General features: G+C 40.3%; 1 protein-coding gene across 2 annotated transcripts in view; it reads left to right on the top strand.

Moving 5' to 3' along the window:
• LOC101475732 (ankyrin repeat- and BTB/POZ domain-containing protein 3-A) overlaps positions 1–18,023 on the top strand; it is a 254,130-nt gene extending 236,107 nt beyond the window's left edge. For both annotated transcript variants that reach the window (XM_014408347.3, XM_014408346.3), the window contains 9 exons: positions 196–331; positions 4,625–4,857; positions 7,719–7,897; positions 8,178–8,283; positions 14,501–14,603; positions 14,705–14,786; positions 15,832–15,900; positions 16,005–16,118; positions 17,564–18,023. In XM_014408347.3, coding sequence (XP_014263833.1) covers positions 196–331; positions 4,625–4,857; positions 7,719–7,897; positions 8,178–8,283; positions 14,501–14,603; positions 14,705–14,786; positions 15,832–15,900; positions 16,005–16,118; positions 17,564–17,794 — 1,253 coding nt within the window. In that variant the 3' untranslated portion in view covers positions 17,795–18,023. The remainder of the gene's footprint in view (positions 1–195; positions 332–4,624; positions 4,858–7,718; positions 7,898–8,177; positions 8,284–14,500; positions 14,604–14,704; positions 14,787–15,831; positions 15,901–16,004; positions 16,119–17,563) is intronic.
• The last annotated feature ends 3,859 nt before the right edge of the window (positions 18,024–21,882 follow it).

Here is a 21,882-nt window from a genome sequence, read left to right as displayed (position 1 = left end):
GGTAATCTAATTACCGATTTTGCAATAGTAATCCCTTACTTGTTACTTGAAAAAAGTAATCAGATTACAGTAACGCGTTACTGCCCATCTCTGCTCTTGCCCTCTAATATATGCACAGGACTGAAGCTGTACCTTTCAAATGCGGGTGTGTGTGTCCTCCCTTTTTTAATCTCTTCCCTCTGTCATCCTCGTTAGGTAACTTCGAGCTGGTGAGTTTGCTTTTGGAAAGAGGGGCTGACCCCATGATTGGAACCATGTGTCGAAACGGCATCTCCTCCACCCCGCTGGGAGACATGAACTCATTCAGCCTGGCAGCAGCACATGGCCACAGGTGACACAGACAATCGCACAGACACACACACACATGCACTCTCAAGTTCCAGCCAGCCAAGACGTATCCATTACCACAGTATTGATCCATTTACACACTCTGCCCCGGTCCATCTGCCTCTCACAAAATCCTGCAGCACACGAGAGGCAGATATCTCAGTTTCCCTGTCGGACAGCAGGCAGCGATAAGCGCCGCAGTCTATTCGGCCGCTCTCGTGGCTTCGGTTTGACATAATTTCCCTGCAGCTGAGTAAGACAGAGCCCATTAACATTCAGAGCAGCGAGGGCTGTCAGGAAATGGAGTGGAGTGGAAAGCCAACAACACAATGCAGCATTATTAGGACAATCAATTATAGTGTGATGGTCATGCTGCAGTGTGATGTGAGCAGGTTAAAGCTGCATTAGGGCTGTGAGACACTAGACGTTCTTATTTAACATCAGATAAAGTTCATATACGAGCATCAAGAAGCAAACAATAAAAGGATTAATGTAGCTAGTTGCTAACAGTGAAGGTTCCAAGACCCCAGCACACAAGTATTTCTACCTGTGGTATTTTGTCTATCAGTTGCCAGAGTTATTAAACAAGGCTTTGAGAATGTATGTAAAGCATAAGCAGTCATGCAGAAGAGCACAGGAAGATGTGAGTGTACGCTACAAGTATGTCCAAGACAGCGTCCGTAAGTGGTTTGGTGGATTATATTAAAAAGCATCTTGGATGTAAACTTGTAAACTTGACGCATTTTAAAAAACATAAACTGGATCCTGGCCGTGTAGCTATAAAGATAATGTTCATATCTTTGGAAAGGAAAACAAAATATTCCTTTTTCTGACTTTGATTACAGTATAAAAAAAACTGTGTATATGAGGAATATGAGGAAGAACTTATTCGCTAAATGAGTCATTTTGTTCGGTTCTCACTCTGGTCATCTGGATATTACTAGTGTTCGTTTTTATTGTTATGTGCACATATCCATAGGTGTGAAAATTGAGGCGGGCCTGTATAAAGTTTAGTTTGTAGCTTGGTTTTTTTTACATAAGGGTGTAGGTCTTGAGTATCTTTCAGATTTAAAACATTTTTTAAACCATCTGGAGCATTGACGTATCTTGGTTTTGTACTTTTAAAAATGTATTTATTTTTAGAAATAAACTGAATCTAATAAAAAAAAATGGTTTGATAATAATAATGTTTCCTGAATGTCGTATCGACTGGATGGTGATCCATTGTTGGCACTTCCTTCCTTAATCACTAGTTCTTATGTTTTCCAGTCAGTTTTACTTCCTCTTTTTGGGGATTTTTTTTTTTCCATCCTTGTTACCTGTCCGCCTCACCCAGTTTAATTTCACCTGCCTTGTCTTCCACACCTGTTCCCTATCCACCAATTGCCCTCCTGTGTCCGTTAACCACCCACTCCAGTGTACGTGTTTAGACTCCAGCTTCCCTTTGTTCTTCGCCAGATGGTCTTGTTCTCACTGCCAAGTGGTTCGGCACTTTCAAGTCTGGTTTCTTGTTTCTAGTTTTCCCTCCCTGTGTATTTTATTGCCTTGGACTCCTTGCTGTCTTTCATCTATATGTTTAATGGACTTTTGCCTTTTGCCTGTTCCCCATGTGGTTCGTGTGCTTCACTGCTGTATTTTTTTCTTTCTGCCTATCTTCTGACTAATTATTTGGATTCTGGGCTTTTACTAAGCCTCTTTGTGCCTTTGCATTCATTAAACTTGTCAGCTATCTACTCATCAAAATATCCAAGATATTTGTTTCTAGTGAGGGTGGAAACGGTGAAGGTAGGATTTCAGAGACAATACAGTTGTGGGCAGAAGTTTGTATCCCCTCCTCATGGGCATGAATTTCATGGTATTTTGGGGATTTAATTACTTCTTTGAACTTTTCTTTTCCCAGGGTTGAATGATTGTAAAGTAAACATCTTTAATGACTTCAAAAGTTCATGAGTTGGGTGCATTTACTGTGGATTTTCTTTGATCCACACAGAGTATAAAAATATGCATACGGATTAAAGTGTATACATACAGTCACCTAAATATTTTAATAAGTGGAAATGAAGGTTCTGCAGTTGTTGTTTTTTTAACTTGACAAAGCCAAGCTCTATTAAGTTCTTGTTAGTGATTATGATTGACTTCTGGTAGTTTCTCTTTGCCAACATGAAACAAATTTGTTTGACGGCGCTCATTGTCCAAGGAACTCACTGAAGATCTAAGAAGGAGGATTGTAGATTTAAGTTGTGAAGGTCTCTTGGAGTCATTTGTAAATAGCTGCAGATTCCAAGATCATCAGTCCAAGCAATTGTTATATGGATGTGTCACCACCAATTCTGGAAGGAGACCCAAACTGTCACCTCTGATAGGTAACTGATTAGGATGTTCAGGAACCATCAAGGCTCAAGCCTGCCATCAACTGGAAACCTGCTGGAACATCAGCATCACTGTCCACAGTGAAGAGAGTTTCACATCTCCATGGACTGAGAGGCAGGTGACCAAGAAATAAACCCCTGCTTCAGAATGGACACCTTCAAGCTCAACTGAAACTTTCTGCTGCCCACCTGGACAAGCCATATGTCTTCTGGAGCAAGGTTTTATGGTCAGACGAGACAAAGATTGAGCCTTTTGGCCACAATGACAGGAGCAATGTTTGGAAGAGTAAAGGTGAGTCTTTCAAACCGAAAAATACCAGCTTTAAAGCACACTGGTGGTAGCATCATGCTCTGGTGTTAGTTTGCTGCCAATGGTACTGCTCCATTACACAAAGTGGATGGAATTACCAAATTCTTCACTGTCACCTAAAATCAACAGCTAGACGTTTGAAACTTGGACAGGTCTGGGTGTTCCAGCAGGACAACAACCCCCAACATACATTAGAACTGGTTTTTCATTGGATAAAGTAAGCTAACATTAAGCTTGTTTTCCAGCTTAAAGGATTTGTTTGACAGCACTTGCTGGATTGACCAACTCTCAGAACAACAGGAAAGTCCAAAGAACTTAGTGAAGATCTAAGAAGACCAGCGGTACTGGTATTCGTGCCGGTCTACTTTGCTTTTGCAACTAGTATTTCTCATGTTAAAAGTTGACAAATTTTAAAGATATTTCTGTCTCTGGTCATCATAACATTGGGTCATTCCATCCCAAATCACTGTGTACTTTGAGCTTCACTAAAAAGTGCGGACACATATAAAGATTGGTGTGAAATTTTAGCTTCACATGAAAAACGTTTCGTCAACTCACTTGCATGTTTTTGTTTTGGGGTTTTTTTTGCTGGGGCACTTTAAATCTGAGGCCATGTTTGAACCCACAAAATTGTGGTGTGAAAAAGTGGGCCAGGATGTATAATTTGGGACAGATACATATAAAAAAAAAAGCCTTAAGTTAAAAGTTTAAATATGACCCATAAGCAAGCACCCATTCATTTTTTTTTTCTTTTTTTTTTTTAAACAATTGTTGCATACAAAGCTCCTGTGCACAGTTCTGTCCAGGAAGAGGTTTCTGTTAAAGAACTTGTCTGCACAGAGCCCTGACCTCAGTCCCACCCAACACCTCTGGGTGGCAGTGAGCCACATCTTATCTGCATCAGTAATGCTCTTGTTGCTGAGTGGAAGCAAATCTCTGCAGGTTTAAAACTGTGTGAAAAGCCTGAAACCAGAAGGATCGAGGTGGTTACTGCAGCTGAGAATATGCAGTGTTTGGGTTTATGCATGCATGCATTGTAATTCTGCTCAAACCTGACAAAACCAGCAGCATGTTAGTACCAATAAAACAACATTTTATGATCAAACAGCCTCCCCTAACAGGACATGATGATTTGCTGCACTTGGACTCCAAACGAGACCCTCCTCGCTGAAGCAGATGGTGCAGTGATGCATTATCAGGCCGCAGTCACGCTGTTTATGTTACATGCTGGAGTCCATTCTTCTCAAAGAAGGGCGTCTGTTACTGCTGCGCCGTTGTGTTGCTCAGATCCAATGCAATGTTGATGGAGTACAATAAATTTGGAGATTTGGAACAGTTTTTCTTTTCAGCCTGATCCCTGTAAGAGTCATATATTATCACTCCTACACGCTGGTGATGCAGGTTCAGAGTACAATGGGACATTTGTAGTCAATTAAGAGTGAGCACCAGTGAGAGCTACAGAGCCAAATGGGCTTAATGTGGATTTAATGCAGCTTGTGGGTGTCTAACTTGGAACCATTGACTTCACAGCTTTCCTTCATATTATTCGACCCCAGGCCAGATGTTTACCTCTCGCCCTGACCCTGTCATTTTGTCTCATCTCTCTTCTCTCATCTAGGAATGTTTTTCGGAAGCTCCTGTCCCATTCAGACAAAGAAAAGGGGGATGTGCTGTCCCTGGAGGAGATTCTAGCTGAGGGTTCAGATCCAGGGGAGAAGAGGTTGGCTCCCCAGGCCAATGGTGGAGGGACCCTGCGAACAGGAAAGGCCAGACTGAGGGCCCTGAGAGAGGCCATGTACCATAGCGCAGAGCACGGCCATGTGGACATCACCATAGACATCCGCAGCTTAGGTCAGATTTACTAATGCATGCTTCACTGGCACAAATGCATCGCTCTCCGCTGCCTCCAGCTGTCATGAAGATGTGCTTGTGCTGTCCTGTCCTGTGCTGTCCTGTGCTCGCGTCCTCAGAAATCCCAACTACTCATCCAACCATGAAACGCTCGCACAAGTAGGACTTTTTATATCCGAGGTGATAATAACTCGGTCGAAGGTGTGAGCACGATGACGGAACTGTGTCCTCGGGCAGTGCTCATTTTGTAAATGTGGCAATCATCAGCTTGCACCCCAGCTCATTGAGCACAAGACCTTATGTGGTCTGCTGATTAGGTTTTGATGAGGATTCATTGATTTTAGTCAGCAAAACAACCTCACAGTCAATTTAGTAGCTGTTCTGTACTGTCAGGTTATCAGGTGATACTTTGCAATTGTTGGTTTTTAAGGATAGATTTAAGAATTTTCAGATGAAAGTAGTAAGCTGTCCAAATGTAAAAACATACCCACTTACCAGCACCATCTAAAAGTCACCAATTAGCACCTTATATGCCATTTGTTAAACCAGTTAAAAAACCAAAGTGTTAAACTACACATGAGATATAAGCTGCTAATTAGCGAGCTTTAGGGGTGTTGGTACACAGCTTCTACAACTGTGGGCACAATGTTTCCAGGATTTAAGCTAATCTGTGAGTGATGAGCTTTTAAAACTTTCTTATCCACATTGGTTTAAAATTTGCAGATGATGGTAACGATTAAGATCATTTTCTGTGGCTGGATTATTTAGCCGGGATACTCTTTTTAAAAAATATTAAAGTGTGGAAAACTGAGAAATTGACATCAAAATTACAAACTGTACATAAAAGATGGACACGAGCTGCTGTTTTGGCCATTGCGCAGAGATGTAATCAAACTCTGGATGCAAACGTCCGGAGTATTTTCTCACATCGTTTATGTTTCATTAAAGCGTGGTTGCGTGGTGAGCGCTATGTTGATAGTTAAAATTTTAGTTTGTGATCCAGTCGTGATCACAACGTCTGTGGTAAAAAAAAAAAATAATTAGTTCTCCCTTTTTTAAATTTGTCCCCTGTAAAGAAAAACAAAGGTGCAAACTTCAACCTCTCCCATTGTGATCTTGTTTTTTTATGTGATCGGTTCTGTTTGTTTGTCTGTTTGTTAGCAGTCCAGCGTCAAGTTTTCAAGATATTGTGTTCAAATTTTGTGTGACAGTGAATAACAATATCAGCTGATTTAATTTAGGTGAAAATTGGGTCAAGGTCACACTAAATGTGAAGATCAGTAAAATCTTTACATAACAAACAATTTTTTATGGATCGTTATAAAACTTCCCAACAATAATGTAGTACCCGGCTGGCTAAGCATTTGACCTTGACCTTTATTGCCAAGGTCGAAGTTAACCTTGAAAAAATTTTCAGAAAACCATACCGAGTAATATCGTATAGAAGGGCATGCCGTACACATTTATTTTTTCAATACGATGCCCTACGATGTCACACTGACAGCTTTTTTTACACACAGTCCCCAATTTTCAGAGGCTCAAAAGTGGAGTGTAACTTGCATTAATCTGAAATAAAAGGATTGCTTTTAATAACTGGATGAAAATCCCTTGGCGTTAATGATTGCCTGAAGTCTGTATCCTCCTTTGACATGCTCTGTGTACAGAGGCAGAATTACTTAAATGTCTTCATTGTCCAGGATCTTATGGATGTGACTGTATTTGAGGGGTTAAATCAGCCGGAGAAGCTGAAGAGTCAACTCATGTCATGTGTTGAAGAAGACAAAACTTCACAGAGATCCCTCAAAGTGGAATAATGACATAATTTATACTAAACTTTATGGCTTAATGAGCTAGTTTAAAAACAAAGTTACCCTCACAAAGCATAAAATCCAAATAAAACCCACCTGTATCAGGCTGTAAACGTCATTAATTTGTGCTTTTAGGTTGCACATTTTAACACAGTGGATTAGAGGAAATGTAGTTTTTGCCAATTGGCTTTATTTTTCTGTTGTAAAGGTTCTTGTCTGGACAGTAATTACAACCACTCATGCTGCTTTTCCAGCTTTGCTAGCAGGAGCAATCCTGTCCTGAAACAACACACAGACAGACAGACCTGAACAACTGAGAAGTTGTGCCATATGTTTTAAAATACAACTTTTTGCTGAACAATATTGTAGAAAAGGAGGACGACTTGACACACCGTCCGTGTTTATTTGTCAGTTTTTTATTAGGAGAACACACTGCTGGCAGTTCTGTGAGGTTTGGCACCTACATCCTGTAGCTTTTCAGCTGGTGTACAGCACACACCCCTCCTCCGGCTTCTATCTATCTATCTAGGGAGAGACCTCGTTAGTTAATGCCGCACACCTGTCCCACCAACCTCCTTGGCACTGCCCTTGAGCTCACTGCACCACCGCTCCCCTGCCCCTGAGCAAGGGACCACACCTCTACCAGAAATATAAACCTGCCACCTCCAGACTGGGCTTTTCAGTCCCACCATTTCCCTGTTGACTTTTTTTTTTTTCAATATTTTAAGTTTTTAAAAAATCTTTTTAAAAATGAGCCATTTTCAAAGCCATAAAACATACATGTATGAAAATACCTGGATGATAAATTTTCCGCTCATCTCGTCAGTTAAACTTCATTCACGTCCAACACATTTAACAGAGCATTCTTTAATTACATTCAGGTGCTGCTTTTCTATTCTCACTGAAACCCTTAATCCAAACACCCACCATGCCATCGTTCTCCACCTCCCACAACGCCATCACGTGATGGAAACATGGTCGGTTCTGTTGCCCTTGAAACCGCTCGCTCTCGGATGTTGTGTGTATTCACGCTCCGTGTGCTGGTGTTCCCAGGTGTTCCCTGGACGCTGCACACCTGGCTCGAGTCCCTGCGTACCTGCTTCATCCAGCACCGCCGACCGCTGATCCAGGGCCTGCTCAAAGACTTCTGCTGCATCCAGGAGGAGGAGTACACTGAGGAGCTGATCACGCACGGCCTGCCACTCATGTTCCAGATCCTCCGATCCAGCAAGGTCACTGGAGCTTTCTTTCATGTCCATGTAAACAAAACGCTTATTAGAGGAACATCAGACAACGTAAGGCACGCTTTCTGGGAATACAAACCTCCCTGTGCCCATGTGCTGGGTCGACATTAATAACACTCATGTTTGCATAAATTTAGTGCACTTCAAACCATATTATCATACATTTGCATAATTTCTTGTCCCGGATTGCTCATGGAAAAAAACGAGGCCACAAAACTGTAATATGTGTAAAGTTTCTGTCCTCACTGGTGTTTGTGTGTGTCTGCAGAATGAGGTGATAAGTCAGCAGCTGTCAGTCATTTTTACGCAGTGCTACGGGCCCTTCCCCATCCCTAAGCTGACGGAGATCAAGAAGAAGCAGACCTCGCGCTTAGGTAAGAGAGCGAGTTATTAATGCTTAACATTTGCTGTGTGATGAGGATGTGACTGCAGTGAAGATTCTCTCTATTTTTTGTTGTGTTTTGGGGGGGTTAGAGCGAGGAGTTACCTCAAGCTCAGAGAGCGCGCTTTTTCTCCTCATCACATCTGTAGGTTCCTTTGACATTTGCAGCAGGTGATTAAATAAAGGTTTACAAATGGATTTAATCCTATTTACAGTGCATCCTTCTGTGCTTCAGAAGAAGCCACATATAGACAAAGAAGTATCAGATTAACTCATAATGAAACAAGATCTTCTTGATGTTTTCAAAATATTTTCACAAATAATTTGTTTGTTTTTTGTCTGTTTGTTGGAAAAACACCACTTTGGGGGAAATCTATCTAGAAAATGATTTTATTTGTGTTCTAAGGAGCTGTATGAACATTATCTAGTAGTAGAAATGTATTCAATATATTTGAAGGTTTCTTAGGCTACGTTCACACTGCAGGTCTTAGTGCTCAATTCCGATTTTTTGATCAAATCCGGTTTTTTTTGTCTGCTTGTTCACACTACAAATAAAATGTGACAGCAAACGCGCTCTAGCGTGAACCCTCAAAGCGGCCCGCATGCGCAAAAGAAGACGTCACACACAACACGCTCTGTTTAGACCCAGAGCAAACAATATTGTTTGACTGATGGCTGTTAATATAAAGACTTGTTTCAGACTTTACGTTCCCCAATTTTGCTTTAAGTTACAAAGTTATTTTGTTATTTACATATGGCCTAATGATGATCCTTATTGCTGTTTTAGAGAGGAGCGGTGCTTCAAAGGATAGTTACAGATTTCTGTCAGAATCTGCAGATTATACAGTACGAATAAAATGTTCACGTTTCTCCAACGTTGTCTTCCCAACGGTTTCACTGACATCTATACTGGATGGCCAGGAAGCGTTCGCGATATCTTCTCCGGAGCTGATAACTGGCGTCTGTCTTGTGTCAGTGACGTAAAAAACGGATTTAATGCGACATGACCGTTCAAAGAGCAGTCGCTTTCTAAAACATCAGATATGTATCGGATTCAGTACCACATACGAAAGTGACCCAGGTCGGATTTGAAAATATCGGATTTGTGCCGTTCACACTGTCATACCATGATCGGATATGGGTCGCATAGGGTCAAAAAAATTGGATTTGATGCGCTTTCGCCTGCAGTGTGAACATAGCCTTAGTTTCCTCAAAGGAAGCTTTGGGAGATTAAATAAAACCTTAAATTTCACATGCAAAGGTCTTTAATGTTTGCTCTTCTTAAAAAGGTTTTTGTGTCCGGCTGCAGAGACAAAGTGAAAGTGAATTGCGTGTGTGGTATTCAGTCCTACTTGTGGTGCTTGAGTCATCACCTGTCACTACTGCAGCTGATTGTCAATATTTGTTCAAAGTAAAATTACAGTAAAGTCCATAATTTTGTTGTGCAAAGATACAATTTTAGTTATTTTGCTTTTGTATGTCAAAAAAGTGTAAAATCGAACAATCGAGATGTGAGTGAAGTGCAGGATTACAGCCATTTTTACTAGATTAATTGGACACTTAGGCCTCACCTCAATGCACCACCTCAGTGAATGGAAATACAAGGTGCAAACTGCTGTTTACCGAAAATGAATTTATCTCAGTTTCTCAAGGTAAAGAAATATAAATTCTTCAATAGCTAAGTCAGTCACCTGATCTCAGTCCATTACATCGTACTTTCCAGTTAGTGATGTAAACACTGAATGCAGAGAGACCCACAAACAAAGACTGACTATAACTGTGGCAGTGAATCCTAAACAGTTAATGAGACACTTTTTGTTAAAACCTTTGAATTACATCTGAGTGTGCGCTTCAATCGCATCTTGATTGTTTGATTTTAAACCCCACTGTTGTGGAGTACAGAGGCAAAATTACAAAAGATTGTGTCACTGCCCAACAAATTATGGACCTAAATGTAATTAGTTTTAATCCAAGTTGCATTTCATTTTTTGGCACAAACTCATTGAACTACTGTGGTCAAATAAGGATAGTTTTGAATCACAGTAATTCATATTTAGCGGCTTGGCTCTGTTCTGGGACGTCGCCGCCTTTCTGTGTGCGTTCACAGCAAAATATTGGGAGAGCAGACACATAAAACATACATCGAACATCAGTGATAACAAAACGTGACAGTGAATATGTCAGAAAAAAAGGAGAAGATGAGGATGTGAAGCAACATTAGGCAGGCTTAAATAATCCATTAATGGATGGTGTCCTGCGGCATTACGGAGCTCCTGGATAGTCTGAGGTGCAACTTGCCAGCGTGAGATGGATGAAACATAATGTCTCAGAGGTAATCTATCGTTAGGTCAGGCAGATGTGGGGGCCAATCAATCGTATCAGTTCCTTCATTCTCCAGGAACTGCCTGCATACTATCGCTACACGAGGCCGGGCATTGCCGTGCACCAGCATAGAGTCTGAAAGGGAGTCCAAGGATTTCATCCTGATACCTGATGGCACTCAGGGTGCCGTTGCCTGGCCTGAAGAGGTCTGTGTGTCCCACAGTGGATATGCCTCCCCAGACCATCACTACCCACCACCAAACCGGTCACGCTGAACAATGTTACAAACAGCATAATGCTCTCTGCATCTTCTCCAAACCCTTTCATGTTTGTCACATGTGCTCAGGGTGAACCTGCTTTCATCTGTGAAAAGCTACAGTGCCAGTGGTGGACTGGTATTCTATTTTAAATGCCAATTGGGCTCACTGGTGCTGGGCAGTGAGCACCGGAATATCAGGCTACCCTCATGAGTTGTTTCCGATTGTTTCATCAGAGACATTCACACCAGTGCTGAAGGTCACCCTGTTCCTCCTTGCACAAAGGAGCAGATAGTTGTCTTATCGATGTTTAAGGACCTCTCCTCGAGCAACTGCATGTCTCCTAGAATCTCCGTGCTCATGAGACTGTGCCGGGAGACACAGCAAACCTTCTGGCCATGGCACGAATTGATGTGCCATCCTGGAGTTGTTCTGTAGCCTCTGTAGGGTCCAGGTATCACCTCAGGCTTCTAGTAGTGACACTGACCCTAGCCAAAAACTAGTGAAAAAATAGACGGGGGGTTGTCTCGTTTTTGCCCCTCTAGGGCTCCTCTTCCTAATTTGATTTACCCCAAAGCAGCTGAAAGTGATCGACAACCCCCTCTGCGAGGTACCGGACCAGATCAATATCCCACGAGTCTGACTGACTTGATGGTACACTCTTATTAAAATGTGTTTTCATTTTTGTTTTTGTTTTTTATTTAAAGTCATTAAAGATGTATGCTGTACAATTATTTCACCCTGGAAAAAGAAAATATTAAGTTCAAAGAACTAATTAAAACCCCTGAATTACCGTGATGTGCATGCCCATAAGGAGGTGCATGTAAACTTCTGTCCAAAACTGTAAAGTGAGTTTCATTTTAAAAGTAATCTGATATTTATTTTTTTTTTATTTCGACGTGCAGTATTTTCTGGGTCATTCTTACTATTCGGTGCCATTTGAGTCCTAATGACATAATATGGTATATTTAGTGTAAAACTTGTCTAATGCTTATTTCTAAACCATTTTCTTGTATGTTTAACCCCCCTCTACCATAGAACACATTGATATATACACAGGATAAATACATTAAAAGTAAATTACTTTTATTTTAGCACAAGTCACTAAAGTACTATGTCCCCAGTCATGCTTGCTCGACTTCAGTTACAAATATAACTTAAAAAAAAAAAAATCTAGATTTTTCATCATTTCTGGATTGGCTTATTTCTAATGTTCCTCATCAAATGTTCTTTTTTATTATTAATGCATGTTTAATACTTAAAATCTTTTAAAAAAATGTGTCCCTGAATCAACTGTCACCCCTGTTATTCTGATAAGAATTCCATAGAACACATCACCTGATTATTCTTTTAGTCACATGACACTCCCGGATGTAACATATTTTGGAGGGAAAACTTTCAAGAAGAAGATGAGTAAGTACCACTCTTTAATCAACCCTTTTTTCAATGTTTTAGCAAGATTTTGTAATGTGGCAAAGCATAACACGTCCAACCTGTTACGCTTATTAATAGTGGAAACAATTTTTTTTTTGTCATTTTTATAATATGGCTAATAAACATGTTAAAAGTGGTTCTTAGTGGTCACCATGTACTAGCTTGTTGTTCATCATACTAGTAGTAATGGCTAAGTTTAGCATAAAATCTCCCCCCTGTTACCGTCACCCCTGTTATTGCTATGCACTGTAACAGGGGGGACGTAAGATGATAGAAGTTTAGGGTTATTTATAAAAGTGTGTATTGGTAATTATTATTAACCTGTATATATATACTTTTAGAAGATTTTGAATAGTATACATTTTTCAGGGAATGGCACCAATGTCTGCTGCGGAGAAGCAGCGGCGCTACCGAGCACATCGTGATGCTGACCCTGAGAGAAGACAGATATATCTCAAAAGAGAAGTGGAGAAAGGACAGAGAGGAAGGGAAAAAAAAGAAAGTGGCAGATCTCAGTGAACGACAGAAGAGAGCACAGAGAAAGCAGTGGCGAGAAAGGAAAAGAAAGCAGAGGGTCAAAGGAACCATGAAAATCCACCAAGTACTCAGTTTCTCTCCAGGAACAATAAAATACAGGGACATAACCTGCCTTTGCCAGGCAGACAAAGGTGTACTGGACTGTGAATGCTATGGCCTGAAGGAGATAAGCCTTAGTCAAGAGGCAAGTCCACATTGCACTGAGGGACCAACCCGGCCTGAGAACATCACAAAAGATCATATTGGTCAGTGGTGCATTATCAACTACGATGGTGAACCCTACCCAGGAATCATTCTGGAGGTTGAAGAGGATGTTAAAGTGAAATGCATGCACAAGAACGGGACCAACAAGTTCCACTGGCCAAGTCCACGTGAGGACATAACCTGGTATAGGGATGACCAGGTTGTGTGTCTGATGAAAGAACCAACACCTTTGAATAAGAGGTCAGTTCAGCTGGAGAGGAAAGTGTGGGATTTCCTTGAAAAAAACTGGAGTTGCTGGTCTGTTGCATAGGTAAAATGTGTGAGAAAAATGTTCATTATGTTGGGTGTACAGTGAAAATTTGCTTGTTTAATGTGGACATGTATCTACCTGTGTTGGTTGGACGGGCATGGTGAAGGTGTTCAAAGTTTCTTTAAGGTGGTATTTTTTGTCACTGATGTTATGTCCACCCTGTTTCTCCTCTGTCCACCCTGTTACCTGTGTGTTTCTTTTGTTAATTAAATCAAATCAACAAACATAATGCATGTCTCTTTGGTTATTGGGAGGGAATGAATCAGCAAAATTAAGTTACTTAAAAATGGAGCCAATTTTTTTTTATATTCCCTTTGAATCTAAAAACAATCTTTTGAAATTACACTGTCTTAAAACTGAACCTGTCTTCTTTCAGTATAATGCTTGTTTAAAATACTTCCTTGAAATTTCCTTGCAGATTTTAAAAAGGGACATTGTAGCTTTTAGAAAATGTAAATATTACTATAGCTGTGTATTCAAAACAGTTATTAATAGAAAATTGAATGTCCTGTAACAGGGTGGACATTTGGCACGTCATGGGTAAAGACTTTGATTTTAAAAAATATTATAATATAATATCCTTAGCTGGACCAATACATTTTTCTTATAGGTTGAAAATCCCTCTTTTAGATGAAATGTTAAAATAATTCAAAATTTTGTATTTTTTGATGAAGAGTGATCACACTGAAATGGCACCGAATAGTAGGAATGACCCTTCTCTATGTGCAGATAAAATGGGTCCACTTGTCTGTAATGAACCAAATCGTCCATTAACACCTCAAACTTTATTTTAGACATTTCTTTGAGAGAAACGAGGAAGAAGAGAAACATTCAGTGACGGCGCTGCAGCGCCACCTGCTGATCATTTACTGGCAGGGTTTAAATAAAGTGCTTTAAATCACTTGATTTGTGTGCAGTGAATGAAATGCACTCGAGGATGCAAACACCGGATATCAAATGCAAATCCCCTGCCATTTAGGAATGCTAACGCGATTTGATAATTCAGCACTGATAGGCGCGTGATGAATCAGCCTTGCGGTAATTAATGGCCACATTAGCTTAATCTTCTGCTGTTTGCTGCTCTGCATGCATTGTGTGGGAGACGTGAATAAATCTCTCTTTTTTTTTTCTTTTGTTTTTTTTAGACCCCCACTTCCTGAACAACAAGGAGATGTCTGATGTTACCTTCCTGGTGGAGGGGAAACCATTTTATGCACATAAAGTTTTGCTGTTTACAGCTTCACCCAGGTAACCTGAAACTTTGCTCCTATTTTATTTTGTAAAACAAAAGCGCACCGATGGGAAAAATAATGTAGAATTTATCTGTTTTTTGTTGTTGTTGTTTTTAGGTTCAAGTCGCTGCTGCAAAACCGACCAGCAGCAGAAAACACCTGCATTGAGATCAGCCATGTCAAGTACAATATTTTCCATGTAAGACGTTTATTTCAGTTCAATTTAATTCCGTTTTATTTTTACAGCACCAAATCACAACAACAGTTGCCTCAAGTCACTTTATATTGTACGGTAGAATGTATGTGGGAAGGAAAAACTACCTCTTAACGGAAATGAAACCTCCAGCAGATCCAGGCTCAGGGAGAAGGCAGCCGTCTGCCGTTCTTCTCTGGGGTGAGAGAAGAAAGATTTCAGTGCATACAAAACCTATTCCCACTCTCAACCAGACCCACAACACTCATCGTCCCCTATGAGTATAAGAACAGGCTCCACGTTTGATTGTTTTATTCTGAAGGAATGGTGTTAGGTACATAGTTAAACAATCGAGATTAAGAAATCCATTTAATTCTCAAACACAGAAAGTATATAACTCCAACTTTACCGTATGAAGCTTAAGGCTGACCCAATTTGTGCACATCTGTGGGAATGGCATGAATCTTTTTGGAAAAGGGTTAAATGAAGTCTGTCAGCAGTATTGCACATTTCTGATTTTAAATGATTCACATTAGCTGTAAACCCAGAGCCCAGAAACGTGAGCTTGAACCGGCTTGGCGGCTGCTAAAATGTTGGAAATGTTCTTCCTGCTCGCTTTCTGGATGTTCTTTATCTTTTAGCTTTCCACTGGGTGTATCCATGAGGCTACAGAAGACACAATTAAACTGCGGCCCCAGAGCTTCCCCCTCCCATTTCTTTCCCCTTGTCTCTTTCAATTTCTCTCCAGTCCTGCTGGGGACTTGTTTATCTCTGGTCTGCTCTTTATTTTTACTGATTGAATGCTTGTTCCTTTTTAAATGGCGATAAAAAGAAAACATGAGAGTAAATATCACTGGATGCAGGGAAGGTATTTGATAGCAGTGAAAATATGTAAATGCTTAAATTTACATATGTAATTCAAATCTGGATTACTTTCCAGGTGACAGAATGGAGCCAAAAAAGAGGCACAAAAAAAGCAACAGAAAAAAGGGTTCCTCTTGTACTCTTCATCAGCTTCATAACCTGAAGCCTGTACTGTTCTCTGTTACAGTTGGTGATGCAGTATTTGTACTGTGGAGGCACCGAGTCCCTGCACATACGCAACACTGAAGTAATGGAGGTAAGAAAGACTTAACCAAAGCCTGTGGAGTGACAGCATGAGTATTAACATTTCTAATCCCGAGTCCTGTGCCTCATTCTGTGTGGCTGTACTGTTCCCTGTAGCTCCTGTCTGCAGCCAAATTCTTCCAACTAGAGGCCCTTCAGAGACACTGTGAGATCATCTGCTCCAAGAACATCACCACCGAAACCTGTGTGGACCTCTACAAACACGCTAAGGTGGGAGGCTTACGGTCTCTAGCAGCTGATTTACATACTGGGAGGGGTTTGTGTAATGAATTTTTACATAAGGTGCAAACATGCCATTAATTAACAATTGCAGACTGGCAATACAACCACCACACACACTATTTTTCAAGCTGCTCTCATATTTTTGTATTAGCAGTGACTCAAATGACAAATGGAACAAAGTGGAACAAAAACTTTATGCATGGGCTGACACACCAGACACGATCAAGACGTTCAGTTGAGCCGCAGTCATGCTAGGCTCAACTGAGAATAGGGAATAATAATAATGCTTTGGTGCATGGAAGACACAGACTTGTCTGCAAACACTTGCCAACTACTTGCAGAGCAGTAGTGAAACTGTGGAAAGTGCAATGCGTACCAGAAAAGCATACCCACTTGTCTTCAAAGGAAAAGTTGCAATTTTTAAATGTATTGATTGCAGTAGTGAGACGTAGCATTTCAGACTTTACTACCACTTGGTGGTAGTAGAAGTAGTTTGCCACTGTTTGCAGACACGTTGGCATCATCCATGGAAACAACAGGGGACCAAGGTAACCGGCAGGTAATCAACACAATCACAAGAAGGTAACAGATTTAATCTGTGAGCAATCACTGACCAACCGAACAGGAAATACATGTTTTTTCCTCAGCAATCAGAGGTTGCCAGGCGGTCTCCAGCTAATCTCCAGGACTCTGTGATGAAGCCTAGATGGCAGTGTGATTAAACCATTAATAACGTATACGTTTGTAAAACGTAAAATTTGCTATAACAGCATTAAAACATGGGAGTCAATGGCAACTGACTGACTTTTAAGGGAACCTCACATGGACATTAAAGAAATGGCCCTTATATACACTGGCTTTATTTTCCAGTCTCAGGGTTTGTCTTGCTTATATTGTGTTAATGTTGCTCAGTTTGTTAACATTTGCTGTATATTTTTTATTAAGTTACATTGCAGAAAAGGTGCATTGACAAATTAACTTGTAAAACAGGATAATAGTTTTATTTTAAAGTGAATACCTAATTAGAAGCTGTGTTGCTTTTAGCTCAGAAGCTAAAAGTGGTAGTACAGAGTACCGGTTTTACAGTTTTGTGAAGTTGGTGTTTGTGGGGTTTCTACAACTTTCCAAGTGGGGAAATTCGAGCTGAAAATTCCACCTTTATTTCCATCTTCCCGCCTGAGTACTGGAATAAAAATACCCTGTTAGTTGTTCAAAGTAAACTAATTAAAGATATTTAAAGAAAGTGCTAGATTGACAGATTAATAGCTGCTATTGTAAGGTTCAAACACTGGGATAATAATGATGACTGTTCTTAAAAAGCAATTACCAATTTTGGGCTGGAATATGACTGGAATATTGGCAAAATTATATATAATCAGAATTTGAAAGCTGCTAATGTCACACATTCCTTTCATCTTTCATTTTCATTGTAGTTCCTTGGTGCCACGGAGCTGACGGCTTTCATCGAGGGCTACTTCCTGAAGAACATGGTGCTGCTGATCGAACTCGATGGCTTCAAGCAGCTCCTGTACGAACCTTCCCCCGCCGAGAGCCCCGTGTCCAGCCCCGGCATCTGCTCCGACATCCTCCACGACCTGGAGAAGACTCTGGCCGCACGCATCCACTCCATCCACCTCTCCACCTCCAAGGGCTCCGTGGTGTGACGTCATCCTCACCGGAGCCCTTCGATCCAACCACAGCATCCATGTAATGCCACTTTTAGCATCCAGCGTCCCGCTTTACTTCCCCGTTTTCCCCTGACCAAGCACCCACCCTGCTGATGAAGAGGAGCTGTCGGATGTTTTTAAGTCAGGAATTCCCTTTAATTCTGCCTGTTGCAGCTCAATGGGGGTTCATGTTGCGACTTCCTGACCTTGAACTCTTTTGCCCTGTCACTCCACACCCTGAAGAGTAATAAAAACCTACAAGAAAAAACAAAAAAAACAGAACTGCCTTGACCCAACAGTATCATTTAGCTCTAACCATGATTCTAAAAAATTTCTATTGTATTTCATATAGGATACGTGCATGAAATACATAGGCTACTGTACACTGTTTTTCACTCAAAAAGGTAGAGTAGAATTTTAACTCAATAAATGCAGCTTCGTTATCATCTGCGAAATGAGACTGTGGTTTACAAACAATAATACTTTATGGAAGTGGATGCCATTACACATGCCAAAATCTAGATATAACCCTTCTATACAACCAATAAAAGTGATTAGTAGCAAAGCCAGCAGGCGGACTTTTAGGTGGCTCTTATTTACATCTCATTCTGTCTCTTCTATGTTGGATTCACTGTGTTATATCTACTGTGTGCAGAGGCCAAACTGATCACAGGAACTTCCACCGTGGCTGACACTGCGGCCGGCACTCATTCGACTAAAGACGGCCCACTCAGTGAAATCTATGCTGACTTATGCTTGAAACATGGATGCCCAACTGGGAAATTAACTTGCGATAACGCCCACGGACGACTCTTTTTAAAAAAAAAAAAAAATTATTGTTACTATTATTGGTATTTTTTTTTGCATGACATCTTGTCAACTGAGCTGACCCCTGGTGTTGCTTTTTATGCAGATATTACTTCACGGACCACTTTCGCAAGGGGAAGTAAGGGGAAAACGCTGCTTGTTAACTTTGTATCCACTGCAAAACTGATCAAAAGCGGGATTTGGAGAGGGGGGGTTTCAATTGGCAGGGACTTTCTCTTTAAAGATGCTTAAAGTAAGCATGTTAATACATTCTGAAAGTCATAGTGTTAGTTTTTTTGTTATTGTTTTTTTTGTTTTGTTTTTTGTAAGCTGATGTACAGTATCCCCACCTCCCCTACACACACCCGCTTGGCTGCTGACACCAGTCTCATTGAATGTGCTCCCTGCTGTGCGTCTTGTTTATGCAAAGTTGCATGTTTACTCTGTTCGTATGACTCCTCTGTTTTTGCTTTAGGTGTGCTTTCTGTGTAGACTGAGTAGGCTGAGTGAGGTGTTGAAGAGGTTTTGCCTCAAATTACTTGAGCTCTTTCAGATAATATTCTAAGCCATCGGGGTAGACCATGAGATGCATGTTAAAGTCACTCTTTGTTTAAGGCTTCACCCCCACATGAATTCTTCGAAGGAGAGGCTGAATCCTGCACAGAGCACTGAGTTTATTAGAGGCACAATTACCCTATTTATACCAGCCATCTGTATCTGGACACGTTCTCTCAATGCATATCTGATTTATGGGTCTTTACATTTACAACCGGTATAAAAATGCATCCTCGGTCTCTCCACTCTGCTTGTAATCAGTATGGAAATTAGTTGGACTTGTCAAAAAACATGGCACGTCCCACGTCAGGGTTCTGTTTATTTGACTGAGCTGCTCCATGAAGCAGCTCGGTAAAATAAGACCTCCAAATGTTGTGTGGTTTGGACATATGTTAATTGCAAGTCTAAATGGGGTAAATTTAGACGATGTTATTTGACTTACACAGCCACTTTATCCAGTTCAACTGCTCGTTAAATGTCTGATGAGTCTCGATTTCTGCTGCAACATTCAGGCGAAAGGGTCAGAATTTGGAGTAAACAACAGCACCTTGTTGAATCTGTGAAAGCAGGTGTTCACCCCGATATTAGAAAGGTGTATGGCTGGTGAGGGTAAATCTGTGAGTGCTGAGGTGTAAAATTAGCTTCAAATAAATTTAGTAAATCCAAACTAAAATAGTAGATTCCATAAAACAACCTGATGCATCTGATGTGTGAAGTTGCTCAAACTAAAAGAAAATGAAACAAGCACTTTTAGAGTTACAGCAGTGATCCAGAAGGATGGCAGCATAAACCTCATAAATTTCATGATCAGAGCACCCACTCAAGAATTTGTGTGGGCAGTCCTGTGGAAGATACTCGGACTTCTGCAGTCGCTATGCACACATCCTCCAAGTAGGCACGTGGGATATCTTTCCACAGCTTTCAATGTGCGTTCATAATTATGGACACCAACTGCTTTGTATTTTCCTCTCCTTCCTTTCTGGAAATTAGTTTAAAAAGCAAATGAAAGTGACACATCTTTGAAATACTAAACAATTGTTTTAATTTAGTTTAATTTAATCATCATGATAGATTTAAAAACTGTGTGAAGAAAAAACAAGCCTATATATTAAAAAAAAAAAAACGGGAGATGATAACTATGACTACCAAGAAAAATGAGCGCAGTGTGCAGATGAAAGCGGTTAAAAGCTCAATTTAAGGTGAGGAGGAAAATAAACTTTCCCGTTCTGATATGTTTTAAACAAACAGTAACTCCGAAATTAAATTTGTTTATTATTTTTCTCAGAGATTAATCAAAACATTTTTAAAAAAAAGTTGCCGCTGCCGTTTTATTTCGCATGAATGTCAACTTCGGTTCAGGAAAGCGCCAAATTTTTAGATTAAAAACAGGAGTTCAACCAAATCTGAGGACAGTTTAACTGGAAAACAAGTACGCATATCTACCAATTTTTATCAATACCCAAAAAATGTTCAAAAGGTCAGAAGATGGTTTGGGGGTTGGAGGACTTGGTTGACTGGTGGTTTTTATGTAAAAGTGAATTTTCTTAATTCGCATCCAAAAAAGTGGGAATTTAAACTCAGTGCTCAAAGTGTGCAATAATTCAACCTTTTTATCCCTGTGATTGCATCAAATAACGCGTCTCACTCCTTAAAGGACCAAATGTAAACAACTGTCAGCTCTGCTGCTCAAAAGAACGTTTTAATCGAACCCATCCGATGTAACCGGTACCTCTCTCCCTCTAAGGAAATCGCACACCACACAGTGTATTTCATGAATGTAACAGTGCAGCAAACGTGCAAAGTTTTCCAATCCAGCGAGAAACCAAAAAAAAAAGGAAACCAGATGCTTCACTTTGGCTAAACAATGCAAACATCGTTCAAGTGTCCTCATACTCTGTGGTGGTTGTTCCTCCTGTAATCGGAAGGTATCATTTAAAAAACTGTAGCACGTTCCAAAAATAATGATATTATTTGTTTTGGTTCCTGCAAATCATTTTAAGAGAGAGAGATTTGGGCATATACGCACACACACATTGACACAAAGCTGTAAATAGCTACAGAAAAGAAAGTACAGATGTTATCCTACAGCTTTATTTTCTTACCTACATACACGGCATGATATATTTTATTTTACATTCCGCTATTTTGTTTTACAAAAGGGAAAAGAATATATAGAGATATATAAATATAAACTTTAAAGTTTTAAAAATTAAGCAATATTTCCATTAAATTGTATTACTTTCAGTGGTATGATGTGCAATATGCCACAGGAGATGGAGTATAATGAGCTGAAAGACGATTATATACGAGTGACTGAGACTGAAACAGAAGGTTGAATATATATGAATATTATTTCTGTCTCTTTTGTGACGCCCCTTCATGTACTGTTTTGCCACCGTGGTGTTCATTTTTACCGTGAACCCTTTGAGGAAGCTGACAGTCACGATGTCGACTCACCACACTCGCTTCTTAAATGTGAAACGTAACTTTAAAAGATGCAAGCCGTTTTTGTCTCCGCAGAGGTGAAAAGGTTCACAATGATGTCAAGCACTTTCTGTGCCAGTGTTACTGTAGCCTCTCTCTCTCTCAATCGAAAAGCATTAGTATTTCAACTGTGAGCTTAAGTTTCAGTCTTATTGTGATTTTTTTTTTTTTCAAAGAAACATATATGGCTTTGACATTAGAATAGAGAGGAAAAAACAATCCTTTTTTTAAATCTGTCT

This window comes from Maylandia zebra, linkage group LG17 (assembly GCF_041146795.1).
Source record: "Maylandia zebra isolate NMK-2024a linkage group LG17, Mzebra_GT3a, whole genome shotgun sequence".
Lineage (NCBI taxonomy): Eukaryota > Metazoa > Chordata > Actinopteri > Cichliformes > Cichlidae > Maylandia > Maylandia zebra.
The sequence above is the reverse complement of the archived record's forward strand: the minus strand, read 5'-3'. Positions and strand labels throughout refer to the sequence as shown.